The sequence below is a fragment of the Colletotrichum jinshuiense genome, chromosome 11 (genome assembly GCF_051148585.1).
Source record: "Colletotrichum jinshuiense chromosome 11, complete sequence".
In the NCBI taxonomy this organism is placed as follows: Eukaryota; Fungi; Ascomycota; class Sordariomycetes; order Glomerellales; family Glomerellaceae; genus Colletotrichum; species Colletotrichum jinshuiense.
Window position 1 is genome coordinate 13,688 of NC_139304.1, and position 18,076 is coordinate 31,763.

The window sequence follows — 18,076 nt, forward strand, 5'->3', positions numbered from 1 at the left end:
CTTAGCACTAAGAAAAGCCCCCTAGGGCTTTTGCCTTTACCCGTCTACTACTACTACTACTACTTTATACGCAAGCAGGTGAGTAACTAGATGATAGCCTAGTAAGAGTTAGTCTAGTGGAGCTTGGAGTTAGAAAAAGCCCCCTAGGGCTTTTAGCCTTACCTGCCTGGGTGGGTGATAGCCTAACAACTTAAGTTGGTAGAGGAGACTTAGTGCTAGGAAAAGCCCCCTAGGGCTTTTAGCTTTGCTTGCCTAGGTGGATAATAGCTAAGCGACTTAAACTAATAGGAGAGACTTAATACTAGAAAAAGCCCCCTAGGGCTTTTAGCTTTACCCCCTTAACTGCTACTACTACTTCTACTACTACTACTACTACTACTACTCTGTATATAACTAGGTAAGTAGATAATAGCCTAGTAGGTAAGTTAATCTACCTCTACTTCTAGCGGAAGGTTAGCTTAGGGTTTAATAAAAGCTCTATAGGGCTTTTGCTTTTGCTTGCCTAGGTAGATGATGGCTGGCTAAGCGACTTAAACTAGTAGGAGAGACTTAGTACTAGAAAAAGCCCCCTAGGGCTTTTAGCTTTACTTACCTGGTAGGTTAATCTAGCAGAGCTTGGAGTTAGAAAAAGCCCCTTAGGGCTTTTACCCTTACCCCTCTTACTACTACTACTACTACTACTCTATATATAAGTAGGTAAGTAGATAATAGCCTAGTAAGTTAATCTAGTAGAAGGTTAGCTTAGGGTTTAAAGAAAAGCCCTATAGGGCTTTTTAGCTTTACTGTTAGTTGTACTACTCTGTTTGTTATACTAAGCTGATATTACTTCACTTTAGTTAGGGATACAGTTTGGTTATATCACTTAGGGTTAGTAGGTAGGAAGCCCTTTGCTTAATACAGTTTTTATGCCTACTACTACTACTACTACTACTTCTAGTACTACTACTACTACTACTACTACTTTATATATAAGTAAGTAAGTAGGTAATAGCCTAGTAAGTTAAATCTAGTAAAAGGTTAACTTAGGGTTTAGAGAAAAGCCCTATAGGGCTTTTTAGCTTGCTTTACTGTTAGTTGTACTTTTATTTATTACACTAAGCTAATATTACTTTACTTTAGTTAAGGATATAGTTTAGCTATATTACTATCTATCTATCTAGGTAACTAAGTAGCCCTTTACTTAATACAGTCTTTATGCTATGCCTAGCCTACTACTACCACTACTACTACTCTACTTCTACTACTTCTACTACTATTACTACCTACCTACCTACCCTACTGCTACTAGCCGGCCCTGCCTGCCTGCCTAGGTAACCGTGTGTGACGTGACCCGACCCGCCGGGACCTAACCCTAACCCGACGGGGCCGGGGCCGTCCGGGCGCGCTACTCATGCAGAATTTTAGATTAAAGCATTTAAAACTTAGATACAAACTTAAGGTCTCATCGCGATAATTAGTAAAACGATAGATTTAATACAATTCCTGTTGGAACAGCACATGGTGTGACTATACGACGGCAAGGCAATTAGGGGCAATCGGAGATAGGTGTTTAGGGATTAACCTGGTGCTCGGTTAATCCTCAGCTGTCGGACTCGAACCACGTACGACGACGTGGTTGGATTCCCCCGCACAGCAAACCTAGCTTAGACATCACGACCAATTAAACACTAGTGTATTGCAGCACCTACGGCACGTATACGTACCAAAGCCCATTTTACAACTCTAGTTGCCCTCTTAGAATGTTCCTGCACTGAGTTCGGGCATCTGTTGAAAGAGCGAATCCAAAACACACTTTAGACCTTATAAACCGACTTTAAAAACTCCGCTAGATGTAAAGATGGATGACTCACAACACAAGCGTTGGAGTCGCTCAAGCCATTAGGTCGCACGTCAACGCTTCCCTCCATGGGTTCGCTCTGCGTCTTTGTTGCAGCCTACATGAAAGCTGAAAATATGTCTTGGGCGTATAGCAGCTTGAGGGGGTTGTATAGCTCTGTGGCTAGAAATAATCCTGCTTTTTGTTCCCTGTCAACATTCTTATTGGAATCCACGCTGAGCCTTGTCAGCTTGCCAGCCAAACATCGACATCTAGCGTACGTGCCTAACTCTGGAGGGGTAGGGGGATTCCTATAACCGATAATTCTTGTTGTTTCTCACTTGTAATCCTTCTTTGTTGTCTCCTTTTAAAATTATTGTGATTTATAAACCTAGTTGCTAACGGTTTTAGTCTGTTGCAGCTAAACCAACTGTGCATCCTTACTCTGTGCTGGTCGGTAATTCTTTCCTTGGTTCTACTCTATAATGTGGGCGCATTGTAGCATGCCAGCAACTGAGATGAGTGTGGTGACTGTATTATAGGGAAAGGAATAATCCACAATAGGACGGTCGCCCCTTAAAAACCTTGGTGTTAGGTAGCAAACCCAGCAAAAGCAATATCACCTAGCTGAAGGATGGCCGCTTTCCGCTACCGTCTATAACTCTGCTTTTCTGTCCTAGGCGCCTGAAACCAGCCTGTCCTGGCGGCTGCCAGCTTGGGCACCAGCCTACTTCCGCTTTAAGACTTAGGCCGTAAAGGTTGGCGCTAGTTACCAGATTATTGCCAGGACAAACCATTACATTTACAGTACTATGAAACGGTACTAGGTACACGGGGCCGCTGTAGAGCTGTATGGGTCTAATGAGATCAATCAATTATGTTCTAGGCTATAATATGTAGTCATATAACGTGCGTTGGCTGGAAATTCTAAGCAGGTTAATCCTAACGAGCTGGGTGAAGGATTGCTGTTGGCGCAGCAGGAAATGTCTCTTGCACCAGCCGGCCGCAGCAACATGAGAATTCTAACACAATCCTACATCCGCCTTGTCGTCCGACGAGTAATTATAGGTGAGTGCACTACATCAAGGCTCTCAGTTACTGCGTCACGTGGATACACCTCTACTAAAGTCTAAAGCCCATGAGCCTTTACTGCATCCAACACGCATGGATGAGCATAGCGCACAGGCAAACAGCAGACAAAGACCGGGTGTTCGTAGAGATCCTATTAGTACTCCAGCCATCGCCGCCCCATTAACTAACTTGGTGCTCCTGGCAAACCCCCATATGAATTTGCAAAAAAATGATTAAGCGATGTTATTAATCCGCTTTTAAATGAATAAAATGTTAACGTAACGTATTGTAAACCAATAGTGCTCTCACTGTAGACACTAATTGTTGCTGAAGTCTTGTCCTTAATGCATGATAATGTTGGATAATACGGCAATTAGATTAATTCCCGTGCGGGAGTCTAAGGGAACGAATTTACAGTTTACGCCGCAAAGTGACTACTAGGAGGCAATCTGGCTACCTAGCGCCTGACGTTGTCGATAAGAGGAAGGTCACAACATCTGCGGAAGATGTCTGAATAGCGATAAACCTTACCAAGCGGTTAGGAACTTATGCAGCAAAATCTTGGTGACAAGAAGACAATATTCGATATGTAAAGCCGACAAATTGACATCCTGGCTAGCTGCAAGACATTAAAGGCAAAAACATCTGCGCAGAAAAGGCAATTTGGTCCGACGTGGTACAATTAGTAGGCAGAACTGTTGCCTGTTCATGTGGATGGTTTTAAACTTAAAATAGCTATATAGGCGGTTACTTGGTGGTAGCAACACAGGCGCACTTTTGGCTCCGAGGGCGATACGAACGTGCTTTTTGGGCCCCTTATAAAACCCGACTCCTAGATTATACATGTTGTAGGTAGTTAAGCATGAGGTTAACTGAAAGCTCCTTGCAGTATACTGCTGTGACCCTACCCGGAAGTCAATATGTCACTAAAGGGGACTCCTCGTGAGTGAAAGTCGAAATCTGACTTATATGGTGCAAGTGTCCTGAGGTTGGTGGCGCAGGCGGCGCAGCCTGCACTTAGATGCCATCCCTGCGAGGCTATGCAGAGTTGCTTAATACAGCAGGGGTACTGATTACGGCGTTATTGGGCACCAGAATGCCACGTCAGTGTTGAGGGAATGCTCGCTATTGGCTTCGGTGGAGTAATATTTTAGGGCCGATTTTGGCTTCCTCTTGTCATACGAAATTTGCCTAGCAAGCCGGGAATATAAGATGGACCGCAAATCCTGCCAGGAATAGCAGGATCAATTGAATCGGTGCGCCCTTTGCATTTCACAGTCAGAGCATAGGCAGTTCAGGCAGCAAAAGCCACAGAGCAAAATATCTTAGTGCTTGTCTTACATAGGGAACTCTAAACAGATACAATCACTCCGAGTGCTTTCATAACTTGACGGCATATTCAAGTCATGGACCCTTCGTCTCCAGGTATAGATACTTCGAACGGGTGCACTACGCCTGATACATCATCGCTAGACCCCCAACAAGGAGAAACAAACAAGTCCGGAGAGCCAAGATTGTGGAAGCCTCCTATCTTTGAGGTACCTCGAAACATCCCGCTTACTAAAGAAATGCTCATGTCCATGGAAACGACTCCTTTTTCTTCTGATGAGGAAATCACAGAGAAACTAGAGCAGCTAAAGTACGCGATGAGTACAGACCACCAGGTAGGAATACAAACATCAATAACTTTTATTTATGCCACAGAAAGCTCACATCATTTCCGAACAGGTGACGATGAACAAGCTGATGCAAGGCGGCGAGACTTCGTCCCAGCGACTACTTGGAGAAACTATGGTCCGAAGCAAGTATCCAAGCCTGTCAGAATCCGAGATTCAAGAAATGGCTTCAAAGACGAAATTTTCGATTGAACTGCTGAGCGAAGGCGAAGAAGACTATTATCCTTCAGCATGCAGCAGCGTTTCAAGGATCATGTTCGAGGTTCCTCTGAGGACTACTTTGGGCGAAATCCTCGGCTTACCATCCTCTTCAGATGATGATGGAGGCCGACTAAAACCCCCAGACGACGTGTCAGCTGTTGCGCTGAGTGGTGAAGACTCATCCGTTGATTCATTTCCTTCGGCGCACTTTTCTTACACTCCTTTGAGCTCCGCTGATCGCGAAATTCGTCTGATTCACTTTGCAGGAATCACCAAAAAGGGTGGATTATCTCTTACTATGCAATCGTACCCGCTGGATGAGGCGCCGCCGTTCAAGGCCGTTTCTTACTGCTGGGGTGATGCGGCTGCGACTTCCGAAGTCATTTGTAATGGTGAATCGTTGACCATCACTCTTAGTCTAGACTATGCGTTAAAGCGCATCCTTTCTTGGAAACGAGATGTTGCGTTATGGGCCGACGGGATTTGCATCAACCAGAGCGACATGCAAGAGCGTGCTTCGCAAGTCAAGTTGATGGGTGATATCTACGGCGCTGCTCAGGCTACGGTAGCCTATATCGGCGAGCCTATAGCTCAAGATGAGGAGCACAAGACGGAAATCAGTCTTGACCATGGCGCATTTGCTTTGATACAGCAAGTTAATGCGATATGGCGTGATACCCCTGAAGATGACCTCCATCCTCGATCCGGCACCGAGTGGGGAGATTTGCAAATTCCGGATGCCAACACCGAGCAGGGTTTGATATGGTGGTTGCCTCTGCTACATCTGTGCGCACAGCCATGGTACTCCCGGAGTTGGGTCCTTCAGGAAGTCGTACTGGCCAAGGAGGTTTATCTCCTTTACGGAACCGCCGTCAGCAGTCTGGAGTCAGTAACACGGTTCTGGGACCTGGCCTCGAGGCGTGACCCGCCTCCAGCTCTCAGAGAGGGACCAATAGCCGCATGGAAAGACGGCATAGAGAACTGGAATCAGCTCGGATTATTTGGCGAGATACGAAGGACCAGAGGGCAGATGCAGTACGAGCACGATGCTACTGGGTTATTCCAACCGGGGAACTTGGGTTATGTATTGAATCGACGGCAGCAATTTCCCCAGAGTCTCCTTGGTCTCCTCATCAAGAATCGTGCTGCAGATGCTACAGACCAACGGGACAAGGTCTACTGTCTCCTTTCTCTTGCCAACGACATGGAACGCTTGAGCATAGAGCCGAATTACTCACCTACAAACCCAGCTGCTCGTCTATACCAGGATGTTGCGGAAAAGTATATTCAAGAGGGCTTCTGTTTTCAAATTCTGCATCAGGCGGGCATACCGCAGCGTCTCGATGGTCTCCCCTCTTGGGTTCCGGACTGGTCCACGAAATCCAGACATCCGTTGGACACGGCGCTTTACTACTGCACCAAGACGACTGCTCCAAGTCCGCAGCTTCTACACGACGGACTCCTGCGACTCCGCGGTGCGTTTTTGGACGGGGTTCTTATGCTGCACCTAAAAGTGCAGTTCCAGTATGCCGATCCCTTCAAAAGTCCCGATTCGTTCATAGGTCGCCAACCTTGGTTTCTTGAGGACGACCCACTGCTACCCCGGCTTCCAGGAGGCGCGCACGATAGAAACTTTGCATTTGGCGCCATCGTTTCACACGCTGAGATGTCTTCATTGACGTTCTTATTGGCTGAATCAAGTGAAGAGGAGATCCGTGAAGCCGTATGGAGGACACTTATCGCCAACAAGGGCTGGACGAGCAACGACCCGGAAAGCGAACGGTTCGCATATGAGGCGTGGCGCAAATCACGCCCTGACCCTTTTGACAACGAATGGTGGCCACCGCGGTCGTTGGACGCGAGCACCATGGAGGCTGTCTGGCCGTTCCAGGCGAGAGTTTTACACGCGACACAGGGGTACCGCTTCGGCCTGACGGTTTGCGGCAGCATGGGTTTATTCCCTAGAGAGTGCCAGATGGGCGACCTCATTGTCATTATTCCAGGTGCCAGGACACCGTTTGTCGTTAGACCGGGGCGGCTCGGCTCTTACACTTTGGTTGGTGATTGTTATATCCATGGCATGATGGAGGGTGAGATGTTGAAGCCCAGTCGCGGTGGAGAGGTGCATGATGCTGGATACCCAAGCCGAAAATATGATATCCGACTTCGACCGTGGATGGCACACAGCACAGAGTTGGTGAGGAGTCAATTTAGACCTTACTTCAATCCCGATAGACAAGCCACAGCAACCATGCAAGATATAGATCTCCAATAAAGGTTTATAGAATTGTATTGTAGGAAGCAGTGGCCAATGAGGCTATTAACATGAACAAAACGGTCTTACCTTGACAGCGATATCGACATGGCTATGAACTCTAGGTCTGCCTTGTTGAGGTTTTGCATTGAAAAGTAGGTAATCTTAGCAGACTGATGCGTTGTTCTTGTAATGTCTCTGGCAAGGTGCTCCGGGACAGGCGCCAAAGACCAGCGGTCAGTAGCGGCAGATTTGGAATAGAGTTGATTGAAACGCCGTGTTCGTGGCGCACAGTCCACAAGATGAGCCATCCATGATCCGCACTCGGAAGCCATGCCGACTTGGGTGCCGATGCGGATATATAGCCAATCATCGTACGCAGAAGATTGGTTTTGCATCCAATCCCGCTACACATCGGTGGCAGCGTGCAGCCGGCTGGGCAATGATAACGAGGATAATGGCCCATTAGGAGAGATAAGGGAGGCCTCGGCGGCGGGTACAACATTGGCATCGTGCCAACAGCGGACTGAGACGGAGGTGTGGAACTATGTGCTGTTTAAATAGATAATAAGAAAGCAAGTCGCCTAGGTTGTGCAAAGCGCGGAGGGATAAGTACAAATCAAGGCACTTAGTAACGGGCTTGGAAAAGCCCATAGGCTATGCCACACTTTGCGTCACGCTCCCAGTGTGGCGTGACATCATGCTGAATACTATCAGCGCATGCGACATACGACATTGACAAAAAGTCGGCGTTGTTGACCAATGTGCCATTGGCACCGTCGGCATGATGTTCCTGTGGAAGGGTGTTGGAGACAGGCATGGTGGTAACACAGATAAGAGAAGAGCTGAAGGGTGGCGGCTGCTTGTCGTAGCTCCCACACGAGGCCGTCACCGGATTTCAAACTAGGATAACGAAGCCAGGAAAGGAACAAAGACGCAAACCAGAAAATCCATGGTGTTCTTCTGCGCCCTCCCTGTCTGTTTTTCGTTACCCCCCCGCAAGATCGTCAGGCCGGTCCGCCATTGTCGTGTCCAGTCTGTCATTCCCATACCCAGCTGGGGATCCTTTTGGACAAAGCCCAGCCGCGTCGGCAGACGCTCCGGCGCGAATGACTTGCGTCCAGGAGACACCCGTATTCCGAACAAGACAAATTGATGTGGAGTTGTTGTCTGAAAAGAGCTGACCATGACGGCCGTGAAAGCGTTGCCCTGCTCGGTAACTATAGGTATGGTTCAATTGACTGGGTCACTTTGCCTGCCCACAGCCTCTCAGGAGAGCTCTCTGGAGTCCCTTACACATGCAATGATATCAGACCAAGATGACCGTCACCCATCACGGTAATCGGGTATGGGTCTGTGTCAGACGCGGGCTGCGATGCTGCGGTTGGGTGAGTGCGGGACAAGAGAACGCAGGGCAGGGCGACGTTGAACTCGGCTCCTCTGGTTCGGGCAGCGTCTCAAACTTCAGCGTTCACGGGACTTGTGAAGTGTTGCGCTGACCGGACGTGCAGGTAGTTGGTTGCGACTTGTAGAGCCACCAAGAATTATATGACTGTGAAATGGATGGCGGACAGACAGCCCTATCAGCTTTGCAACGCGGAAACCAGAACCTCGAGAAACGGCAAGCCTGGCCGGACCAATTCCAGCTGGTGCGAAAAGGCCGCCAAGTAGTCGGAATCAGACGCAAGTAGGTGATGGGACAACGGAGCGCCGCAGGAGGAGACGGGCAGCTTCGTGACAGGCATCAACAGACGTTGCTGTCACATGCATGTTTTGATCCTCCTTGGCCAAGCCATCTCGCCTTTTCAGAGTACCTATGGTAGAAATACTAATGGTACAGAGAGAAAACACCTCGAACAATTGCGTTTATCCCCTCCACGGCCGACTTGTGCCTCTTCATCCACGGGCCCGTCACCGATACCCCAACCAGCTTGCCATCGCGATGGGTGCTCTGCCGCTATTCCCGAAACCAGGGTACAGGCCTCATCCGCAGACTGCCGAGGAAGAGGCGACGCGCCGGTCGTGCCAGGAGAGCCACCGCTCATTTGGACGGCCGGGGCGATGGACCGCCGACACCCTTGCTCGGCGTCTGGGCAAGGCGTGTGGCCTTGCGGTTCGACTTGTGCTTGTACTTGGACTTGTACTTTCTGCTCGACTTGGACCTGCGGCTCGGATTCACCGCCTTGGGCTGGTGGCTCGACTTCGGCTTGGGCACCAAATGGCGGTCTAGCTTGGACCCGTTTTTTAAATAGGCCATATACTCGGCGGCCCGGCGAATCGAGTGACGCAGCTGCGCGAGGATGTCGAAGAAGGCGATGCGGATCGGCTCGTTGCGGCTGGGCCTCGTGATCGGTCGTTTCCTGCAGATGAGACAAGTCCCGGGTCAGCTCTTGAAAGTCACTGCTTTTTCCAGCAAAAGCCAGGGCGTGCAAGAGAGAAGAGTTACCAGTTCCGCGTCTTATTTCGCTTCTCGTTACGACGACCGAATGGTCTCGCCGGTGCGCTTGAGCCGTCGCCGAAATCGCGAGGATAAAGGCTCAATACGGCGCCTTCCTCCGTCAGAGGCGTCCAGTCCATGGCACAAGTGACACCTTCGCCTTGCTTCACCTAGAGGCCGACGTAGCAGTCATCAAGGTGGTCGAGGATGGCCTCATAATCTGACTTGTCTTGGGGGTAAAAGATCTTGATGGCGATAGCAGCGCGCACGTAGTCAGGCGTGTTGCAGATGTATTCCTTGCACTTCTCCGCAACGTGGCGGCGGTCCTGGGAATAGGCGACCTCGAGGACCAGGCGCCCATGGATATCGTCCGGGTTCGCCGACCAGCCGTAGTCGGGGACAAGAGAGCCCTGTCTGCCGTTGTCGCCCTGCGTGGTGACGGAGACGTTGATGTTCATGAGCTGCGGCAGCTTGTCGCTCGATGCGGCCGCAGCCCGCAGGAGGGTGTCGAAGGCGGTGATGAAGCGCGAGTGCAGGGGGCTTTCGGGCAGCTTGAGCCTCATTTCGCCGTAGTCAGGGCGGTACTCGATGCGGAGCTTGTGTGACTCGACACCCGAGGAGAGGAGGGCATTGTGGACGAGGTCGAGGGCGCGGGGGTGGTCAAGGGCAAAGGTGCTTTGTGTGTTTGTTGGGCAGGCGGGGTGGCTGAGGATCAGCTGGGCAGCTTCCACGATCCGACGCAGGGTTTCTTGGAGCTGGGCCGTGTTGGCGCCATTGCCTTGGACGGGTTCATGGCTGACCGTGTCATCGCGCTGGCTGTTGCTGCCATCGAAGACGAGGTCCATGGGTGCGGGTGCAGGTGCAGGTGCAGAGCTGGCATCGTGGTTGTGGTGGTGGTCGAGACGGCGCCGGGTGTCTGCGTGAAGGCGAGGGCGGGGGTGGGTGAGGCTGGGACTGGCCATCGTGAGGCAGCAGGCAGCCTGGCGGGCTCAAGGGAAATGAGTTAGAACACGGTCCATTCAAAGCAGAAGGATTGATGAGATAAAGGAGGAGGCCAGTAACTGACTGGTTATTTTGGAGTATTTTTGCGAGCGGTTCCGTTCCGAGGGATCTCGACGGCCGAGGACAACGTTGTTTGTCTTGTTTCGTCAAGTTTTACAACAAGGAAGGAGGAAATCAAAATTTAACAGAAAAAATAAACAAAGCAAGGCAAAAAGAAAAAAAGACGGAGTTGAAGGCGAGATTCGCAACAACCAAAGCGTGTTTATTTGCCACTCACGTTGGGGGTTAGAGGGCGACGTGCCTTGCTTTGTGTTGATGTAAGGATGGATTGTCCGAATGGTGAAGTGAATGCCCTGAGCATGTGTGATGCGATGTCAGATGTGCCTTCTGGGGCTTACTAATAGATAGTCCCTCCCCTTATGTAATGCATAATCCGGAGATGCATGCCTGGCACTGCAGCGGCCCAGGTTGCTAGCCAGGCAAGTAACGTCACTGCTCCCTGGTAAATTTCTGCAGTGTCAACATGATGACTTTAACGCCACGCTACTACAATACGCTTCATATGGGTTTCCTATCTCAAGTAATCATTAATGCGCCCTGATGCTTGGGTAGATGCGTGAGCTGGTTGTTGACATAAGGACATTTCACTAAACCGTCGCATCCTAATACGGCAGGTTGGTGGTAGCGGTCATAAGCGAGATTAGGCGACAGACTGCACAGGCTGAAAGGTGCGGTACGGCCCGGCCCGCCTGAGACTCCGCTCTTCCACTATAGCAACAACATCCCATTGCTATCTAGGTACCTTATATAAGCAGCTGGTCTGGTCGAGAGTATCCCCGGTGCCGGGACCAACATGCATTTACCTTACTTGGACTCGGCAGAAATTGAGCACATTTGCATATACCATCTTCACTCGCCAACCTGCGTGCAAGTGATAGCACGCTCATCCGACCAACCAGATCGAATGATGTTGTCGCGGAGGGAAACGGTGTTTTTGGACGGCGGTGGCGGCAGACATTTGCGAGGGTTAGGAATTGCAAAAGAATGGAATCAAGATGGCATGGAAGCCGTAGTTGGGGGACAAAAGTAGGGAAAGAGTGTGGTTTGGTCGGGAAGAGACCGAGGGAACAACATGTCAACGTCAGTGTGAAGGCTTGTCAGTAACCAGGTAGTTGATTAGTGCCCCGAAGTGCCGGCCTATCTGGAATCTCCAGAGCCGCGTGCCACACCTTTGAATATCATGTGAATCGGGGTAAACTGTAGCGCAAAGGCTTGACTTGACTTGCCTTTTGCATCATCGCAGTCTCTCAAAGCACCGGAAGACATCAGCCGGCCCCCCGAGTTTTCAAGCAACTGATTCCGTCCGCAAGGCTGGCGGCCATGTACATAGGGAATTGAATCATCATCATCGCGATAGGCATCGCCTGTGCCATGGACGATAGAATCTCTAGTGGCTTGCATGTTAGGGGGTTTTGCTGCGGTCGCATTTTCGTCGAAAGATGCCTGGTATGCATTGGACTTTTCCGACCGCGGATTTCTGACCTGAATTCTTCCGACCCCCTCGACTTCCGACCCTAGCTAGGTTTTCTGACCCCAAGTTTTCTGACCCTGTAAACTTCCGACTTAGATTTCCGACCTCGAAATTTCCGACCCCAACCAAGTCTTCCGACCTTGCAATATGTCCAACCTCGCTACGAAACCAAGGTGAGGTTCTGTTTGCTTTTAAAGAGCGCGTCCGAGTTGACCGCCAGCGCAGTGCGCCAAGGTAGGCTGCCAAGGCGCAAGGCATATCCCCCCCCGTCGTCAAAACTGGCTGCCACAGCCGTCGCCGTTCCACCTCCGCGCTTCTCGCCGTGGGTGGTGGGGCTTGGTAGCGATTTCGTTCAATCAACCAAGGGCACCGTCCGTGGTTCCTAATCGGGCGGGGGGCGAGAAATTTTGGTGATACAATGGGCAGGCTGATTGTCTGCGTCTGTACTCGTGGGATGAGGAAATTGAATGATGGGAGTGAAGCATGTCAAGACCTTAAACACAACCGTGCCTTATCGCCTTGTTCCATCACTGACCACGCATGCATACGACAACCCACCGGTCGTCTAGTGTGCCCGATGATTGCGACTGTTTCCCGTCGCCTGTATCACTGCAAGTTGCTCGTCGCCTTCGGCATCGAGAACCGGCCCCACCATGCTTAAGGCTGAAGCCGCCATCGGCGCCATCTCCGCCCGCCCCGGGAGCTTGACCGGCATCAGTCCCGGGACCGTTCGTACCCAGGACAGCAAACACGATCAGGAGGGCATTTTTGGGAATTATCTAGGGTTCGACGAAAAGCCTTGCCCTTGTCCCTGCCCTTGTCCCTGTTCCTGTTCGGCGGAAACGATGTAGAGCACTGGGCTGTGGAGACATGCATGTCCTTCCTGTAGGAAAACAAGAAATACAGAAACCCGTTATACGTTGACATCATGCGGCGCCCCCGTCCCGTCTCCCTCGGACGGCGGTATCGAAGCCCACTTCCTCCTCTTCCGGTTTTCATTTATCTCGTTCCAGTAGATCTGCGACTCGCGCTCGCGGACCAACTGCTGGCTACGAGCCGGCAATGACAGCCGCACGGGACCATACCATGCCACAAACTCGTCGACGCTGACCTCGCGGGCCAGCTCGGGGTGGGTGGGAACCCTCATATCGACGGACTCGGGCCCGTTCTGTTGCCGTCCCACCGGCGGCAGGGGTGTTCCGAGACAAGAAGGAAATCAGTCTGTGGATGTTGAATCCCACGGGGAATCTCGTCGATCTGCAGGCGACTGTGGCTGAGATGGATGGCGAGGCTCGGACGGTACAGTCGTCCGGCATGGATGCAGACAAAGAGGGTTTGAATGTCGGCAGCGTCGGGGTCTGGTCGGAGTTGGAGCTTCAGGGAGGCGAATTGGCTATCGGGATAGAGAGGAGGCTCTGCTCTGTCTAGGTCGTCATCAGAATGGCATTGCTTCGTTCAAAGGGGGGGACACATGTCACTGGTGCTCGTTCCCCCATGACCGCCCCTTTCACCGGATAATCCTGGCCTGGTCAGCTCGATGGCGCGCCTGTGGACGAGAATCAAGTGCCGCAGAACCGGGTTCGGTCGACAAGAAGTGAAAAATCTGGGTTGGGGGGGGACGGGACGCCCCTGAATAACAGGATACTCTGCCTGGATGCGAGGGTTGTGCCGGGGATGGCAGACCAGTAGGAGCACGTTGCCGACCTTTCCCGTCTGTCGCATGCCCGAGATGACTCTTACATGTGTGACGAAAAACTATCCAATAGACGGCTTGTCGTATTAAAGATGGGTCAGGGTGCGTAGGTGTATTTAAGTATCCCTTGGCCTGGGACTTTTGCTGTGAGGCGAAGTCGACCGGCCCGGATAAGTGGGTCAACACGGCAGGGCTGGGCGAGGCCGGCTGGGTGGGTTGCGGTATCATGACGCCCATCCGTTCGACCAAACCACTGATAAAGGCAGGCCAATTCCTTCTTCGTTGTGAGTCGATATCCATGTTTCGTCCCGGATAGTGCTTGCACCAACGCCTCTGCCAAGCTCAGATCGGAAGTGCTTCTCTTCTTCAATCTCATTCCCGAAGCCCCAAACCCGTGTCTCCCAGGGGGTGTGAGGTCCAACGTTGGCGAAGTGGCGAGTATATTCGGTCGGGTCTTGTGACATTTACTGAGGGTGCTCCGGTCACCAATTCTTAGCACCAGACTGAGATTGAGACGCCTATCTTCCTAAGCATATCCACTGAATTATTGTTGTATACATCGATTAGTACTGACTGACCGTCCCAGTGGCTCGCTCCGCGGTGCCGAGCCATTGTCACAGTGACATCCAGCAGATGAAAATGCCAATCCTGTGGCGTCTGGGCACACAAAGCCACGGGTGCCCAACTGGGATTTTCATACATTCAACGGTTTCAGGTACATCGCAGCTTTCTTCGTGACCGATTGAGTAAGGCAGGGTAGATTTCGCCTAAATAGATCCAGCTCAAGTAGTTTGATCCCACACACAAGGAAGTACATATCCATGTCTTCCGCAATAACGAAATTGGGAACGAACTCCAAGTGATTTAATCCCAACCACTTTACATAAAGTGGAACGAGTCTGTGTTGGAGCGTTTTGGTGCTGAAATATTTGGCCGCTGGGGCGAACTGGATATACATGTCCAGCAACCTGCAATGGATGTATGGAACCCACATCTCGGGCTACCTACGTCTGTTCAGTAATTAGACTGATCCCGCCAGTCGGCAGCCATCTTGCGCCCCGGCCAATCCAGCAAGCACTTGGTTTCGCGTGGGTTTGCCTCGTCGTCACTCCGCCCTCGTCGTCACTCCGCCCTCGTCTTTATTATTTATTACCAACTTGAACGGAACATCGCAATCAAACCAGACTAGACCAGCATTGGGAGGTGAGGTAGAAGGACGAGAGTACACTGTTCAATTGCAAGTCTAAAGATTGTTGTCCTCCCCCCCAGTGCAGCTCCCTACGCCACACTCTTGCGAGCAAGTCATGCTTGGGTATCATTTGCATCCGTTAATCATGAATCTTCAGTCGGCCGTTGGCCATTGAAACCACTCTATAGCCACCAAGAAAAAGAAAGAAAAGCGTGCGTAAAAAAAAAGAAAAGGATACACCGGAAAACACCCGGTCATGTGAACATGATGCTTTGTTTTTTTCCTTTTTTTCTTCTTTTTCCCCCCTTCCTTCAGGCCACCTCTGCCGCCTCTGCCACGTCGAGTCGCTCCATCAACGCCTGCTCCCCTTCCTCCAGTAACTCCACCAAGAATGCCCAGACTCTGATACTTGCGCAGCTCCTCGGCCTTGTGCTGCGCCCGTCGCATATCTGCATCCGCCTATACAACTTACAGTGTATATAACCCCTATAAAGAGTATCTACTGTAACATCCTGTTAGCAGAAAACACTACTATTAGATATCTAACTATAACATTAAAGTAATCTAGTAATTGTTACTATAGGTACTCTATAATCGCTTATAGATCCACTTTATAGGCATTTATATATCCTAAGCTATAATCGCTTATAGATTCTCTACTTAACTGATTATTATCTTTGTCTTACATTCCAACTCTATCACCCAACACACTTATCTAGTGAGATTGAAAATCCTTAGCTATAGAAAGAATTTTAGCATTAGTTGTTTGTTTCAGCTTTTTAGTGTTGGGTATCTTGCCAACTTCCTCTGCAACCTCTATTTCCCCGCCTTGCTGACTGTAAACGATCCTCCTTAAGCTTTGCTCAATGGGTTAGAGTAGGTCACAATCGACTGTGTCTGGGGTTGTCCGTTGCATCCATCCTTATCTAGCAAATCTTGATATCATGGCATGTTGATTGGTCAAAGGCCTCCCCGTTCATAATACCATGGACGTACGCCTCGCCAACAAAGGTGTGATATCCATCGCCGTTAGGCCTGAGCACCAAGGGAACCCTACCGCCCTCGGCCAGCACGATCTTGTCGCCCTTGCACGTCGCCTCGGGCAGCAGCGTCAGCCACCCGTTTTCGCACCATCCCAACCGCCGCTCGATGACACCTTCGCAATAGAGCGCGAACTCGGGGAACCCTTCGTCCCAGGACTGCACAACATACGCGACCGGGTGGAGGCCATAACCCAGGGAGCCGTACCGACTCTCGTTCTTGCGCAACACGTCCAGGCTGCGAGACCACTTGTGATACAGCTCTTCCGTCGCGGCCGGGCTTTCGTGGTCGTACGTGCCGGCGCACAGCGTTTTCCAGTAGACCGCTGCTGCGTCGGCGTCTAGGTCACATGGGTTGGTCGGCTTTCTCCGGGCGGCAAATCGCTCCCATTGGATGAGGGCGTGCCAGTGCTGAGCAAGTTCGGTAAAGATGCTCTTGAAGTCGTCCTTTGAGTTCTTGAGGTAGGTCATTCGTAGTGCGAAGCGGGATGGCTCCTCGTCTCCATTTGCTGCAGCCTCAGCACGTAGCCTTGCCCATCGTTGGTCCTTCGTCTCCTCCTCAGTCTCGGCCAATTTGGTGTGATCCCATCGAGGGATGCTTTTGGAAATCTCCGAAACCGTTGCCACTTCGTGGCCTTGGAGCACAAGGGTCACGGCGTCTGCGGGAAAGCGGGCGTTGTTGGCAAAAGTGCCGCGTGCAGCATGAGTGCGCCGCGGCCGGTCCAGCGAGTCACGGGACAGAGGTATGGCCATGGAAGCCGAGTTACCCCAGTCCGTCACCCATGAAGGTAAGCCCCTCCTGGACGACCTGGGACATATCCCGAGAACGTCCAAGGTTCCCGTCGTCAGGATCAGCTGTTGCGACATCATCCTATACACGAACACGACGGGGCTGGCGTACTCCGCATCGATTCTTATCCGATTGACGGCATCGGCAGCTGAACTCAGTCTCTGGATATTTTTCAGGATGCCCGAGACTGCGTAAATCTTGTCGCGTGGGTCTTTGGACTCTCTTTGTCGACAACCTTCTAGCAGAGTGAGGAGAATTCCTGGTCCATGTTCAGGTTGGGAACCATGATCCGTGGACTTGTACCGGCCCAAGCGTCGTTGCAAAGCTCTGATTGTGAAGTAAGGTAGTATGTTGGGGTTAATAAAAGTCCCTGATGCTAGCATGCTCCAGAGGCGCATCCTGAGGCCGTGGTCGACAGCGGCGCAGAGACTCTGCCAATCGATGTTGTAACGTCCCATGATTAGAGTGATGTTAGTGGACAGCAGGATCTCCTGCAGGGTCCAGGAGCGGTACCACCACGTGCAGGTCAGGATATCCCAGATTTTGGACTCTCCGGCGTACAGTTCCCGGGCAGGGCTTTGTACAAGCGGGGTCTTGTTAAGCTGCATAAGGGTAATCGGCAGGGTTGCCTGTTCGTCGGTAAAGTCGCCGAGGCCTGTATCGGGGGTGGTTGCATTTGCATCCCGTGCGAGATGGTAGAGCATCTCAAAAACACGCTCGGTCTCCTTCGCTTCGGGCCCGAGCCATATCACGGTGCGACGCGCGTTCCTGTAGATGTTGTCCATGATGGGTACTTGGGCGCTCCGTTCCGCCATATCTGCCTGGTTGATACAGATTGCATCAACCCAGAGAACGCATCTCTCGCCAACCTCGGAAGCGATTACGGACTCAGAGTTGGCTCGAAGGCTGACCAAGATGTCATGCAGTGATTCGTAGATTTCCATGCGGCCACCGTTAACAGAGATGGCCCTTCTCGGCTGATCTTGGTCTCCCCATACATAGCTGAGTGCGTCGTAAGTCTGAGTACTGTCTTCTAGACCGACGGTGGATAATCGAATCTGAATCGGCTCGTTCTTTTGGCCCGGCATAAGTTCAAGAAGTCTGATATAACACTTGTTTGGGATTGCTGAGTACTGGAAGGGGCTGAGCTGCTGGCTAAGTGCAAGAGGGGTTTGCTCCTGCTCTCTCGGAGCTTCCTCTTGCGCATGCCATGACAATGGGGCCTGCATGTCGCGCCATTGTTTTTTTGCGTAATTCTTGAAGTCTTTCTTCAAAGAGGCAACAGACTTGTCCCAATTTTCTTTCCCAGATGCCATTTTGGGCAGTCTCTGAGAGAGAGCAAGTGAATGTTTGGACCAGGCCTGATCCGTTGAGTT

The 18,076-nt window shown here is 51.1% G+C and overlaps 5 protein-coding genes across 5 annotated transcripts; 1 reads left to right on the plus strand and 4 right to left on the minus strand.

Moving 5' to 3' along the window:
- Nucleotides 1–4,455: 4,455 nt before the first annotated feature.
- Nucleotides 4,456–7,548, plus strand: EsH8_XI_000001 (uncharacterized protein; the record flags this gene model as incomplete). Its single annotated transcript, XM_083273909.1, has 3 exons — nt 4,456–4,537; nt 5,031–6,820; nt 7,498–7,548. The coding sequence occupies 3 exons, from the start codon at nt 4,456–4,458 to the stop codon at nt 7,546–7,548; spliced, it is 1,923 nt and encodes a 640-aa protein (XP_083120245.1).
- Nucleotides 7,549–9,059: 1,511 nt separating this feature from the next.
- EsH8_XI_000002 (uncharacterized protein) lies at nt 9,060–9,595 on the minus strand (the record flags this gene model as incomplete). The annotated part of the gene is made up of 2 exons (XM_083273910.1): nt 9,060–9,378; nt 9,465–9,595. 2 exons carry the CDS (start codon nt 9,593–9,595, stop codon nt 9,060–9,062), a joined length of 450 nt encoding a protein of 149 aa, XP_083120246.1.
- A 30-nt stretch (nt 9,596–9,625) lies between these two features.
- EsH8_XI_000003 (uncharacterized protein) lies at nt 9,626–10,417 on the minus strand (the record flags this gene model as incomplete). Its single annotated transcript, XM_083273911.1, has 1 exon — nt 9,626–10,417. One exon carries the CDS (start codon nt 10,415–10,417, stop codon nt 9,626–9,628), a length of 792 nt encoding a protein of 263 aa, XP_083120247.1.
- Nucleotides 10,418–12,901: 2,484 nt separating this feature from the next.
- Nucleotides 12,902–13,135, minus strand: EsH8_XI_000004 (uncharacterized protein; the record flags this gene model as incomplete). Its single annotated transcript, XM_083273912.1, has 1 exon — nt 12,902–13,135. One exon carries the CDS (start codon nt 13,133–13,135, stop codon nt 12,902–12,904), a length of 234 nt encoding a protein of 77 aa, XP_083120248.1.
- A 2,661-nt stretch (nt 13,136–15,796) lies between these two features.
- EsH8_XI_000005 (HET domain-containing protein) lies at nt 15,797–18,016 on the minus strand (the record flags this gene model as incomplete). The annotated part of the gene is made up of 1 exon (XM_083273913.1): nt 15,797–18,016. One exon carries the CDS (start codon nt 18,014–18,016, stop codon nt 15,797–15,799), a length of 2,220 nt encoding a protein of 739 aa, XP_083120249.1.
- Between the last annotated feature and the right edge of the window lie 60 nt (nt 18,017–18,076).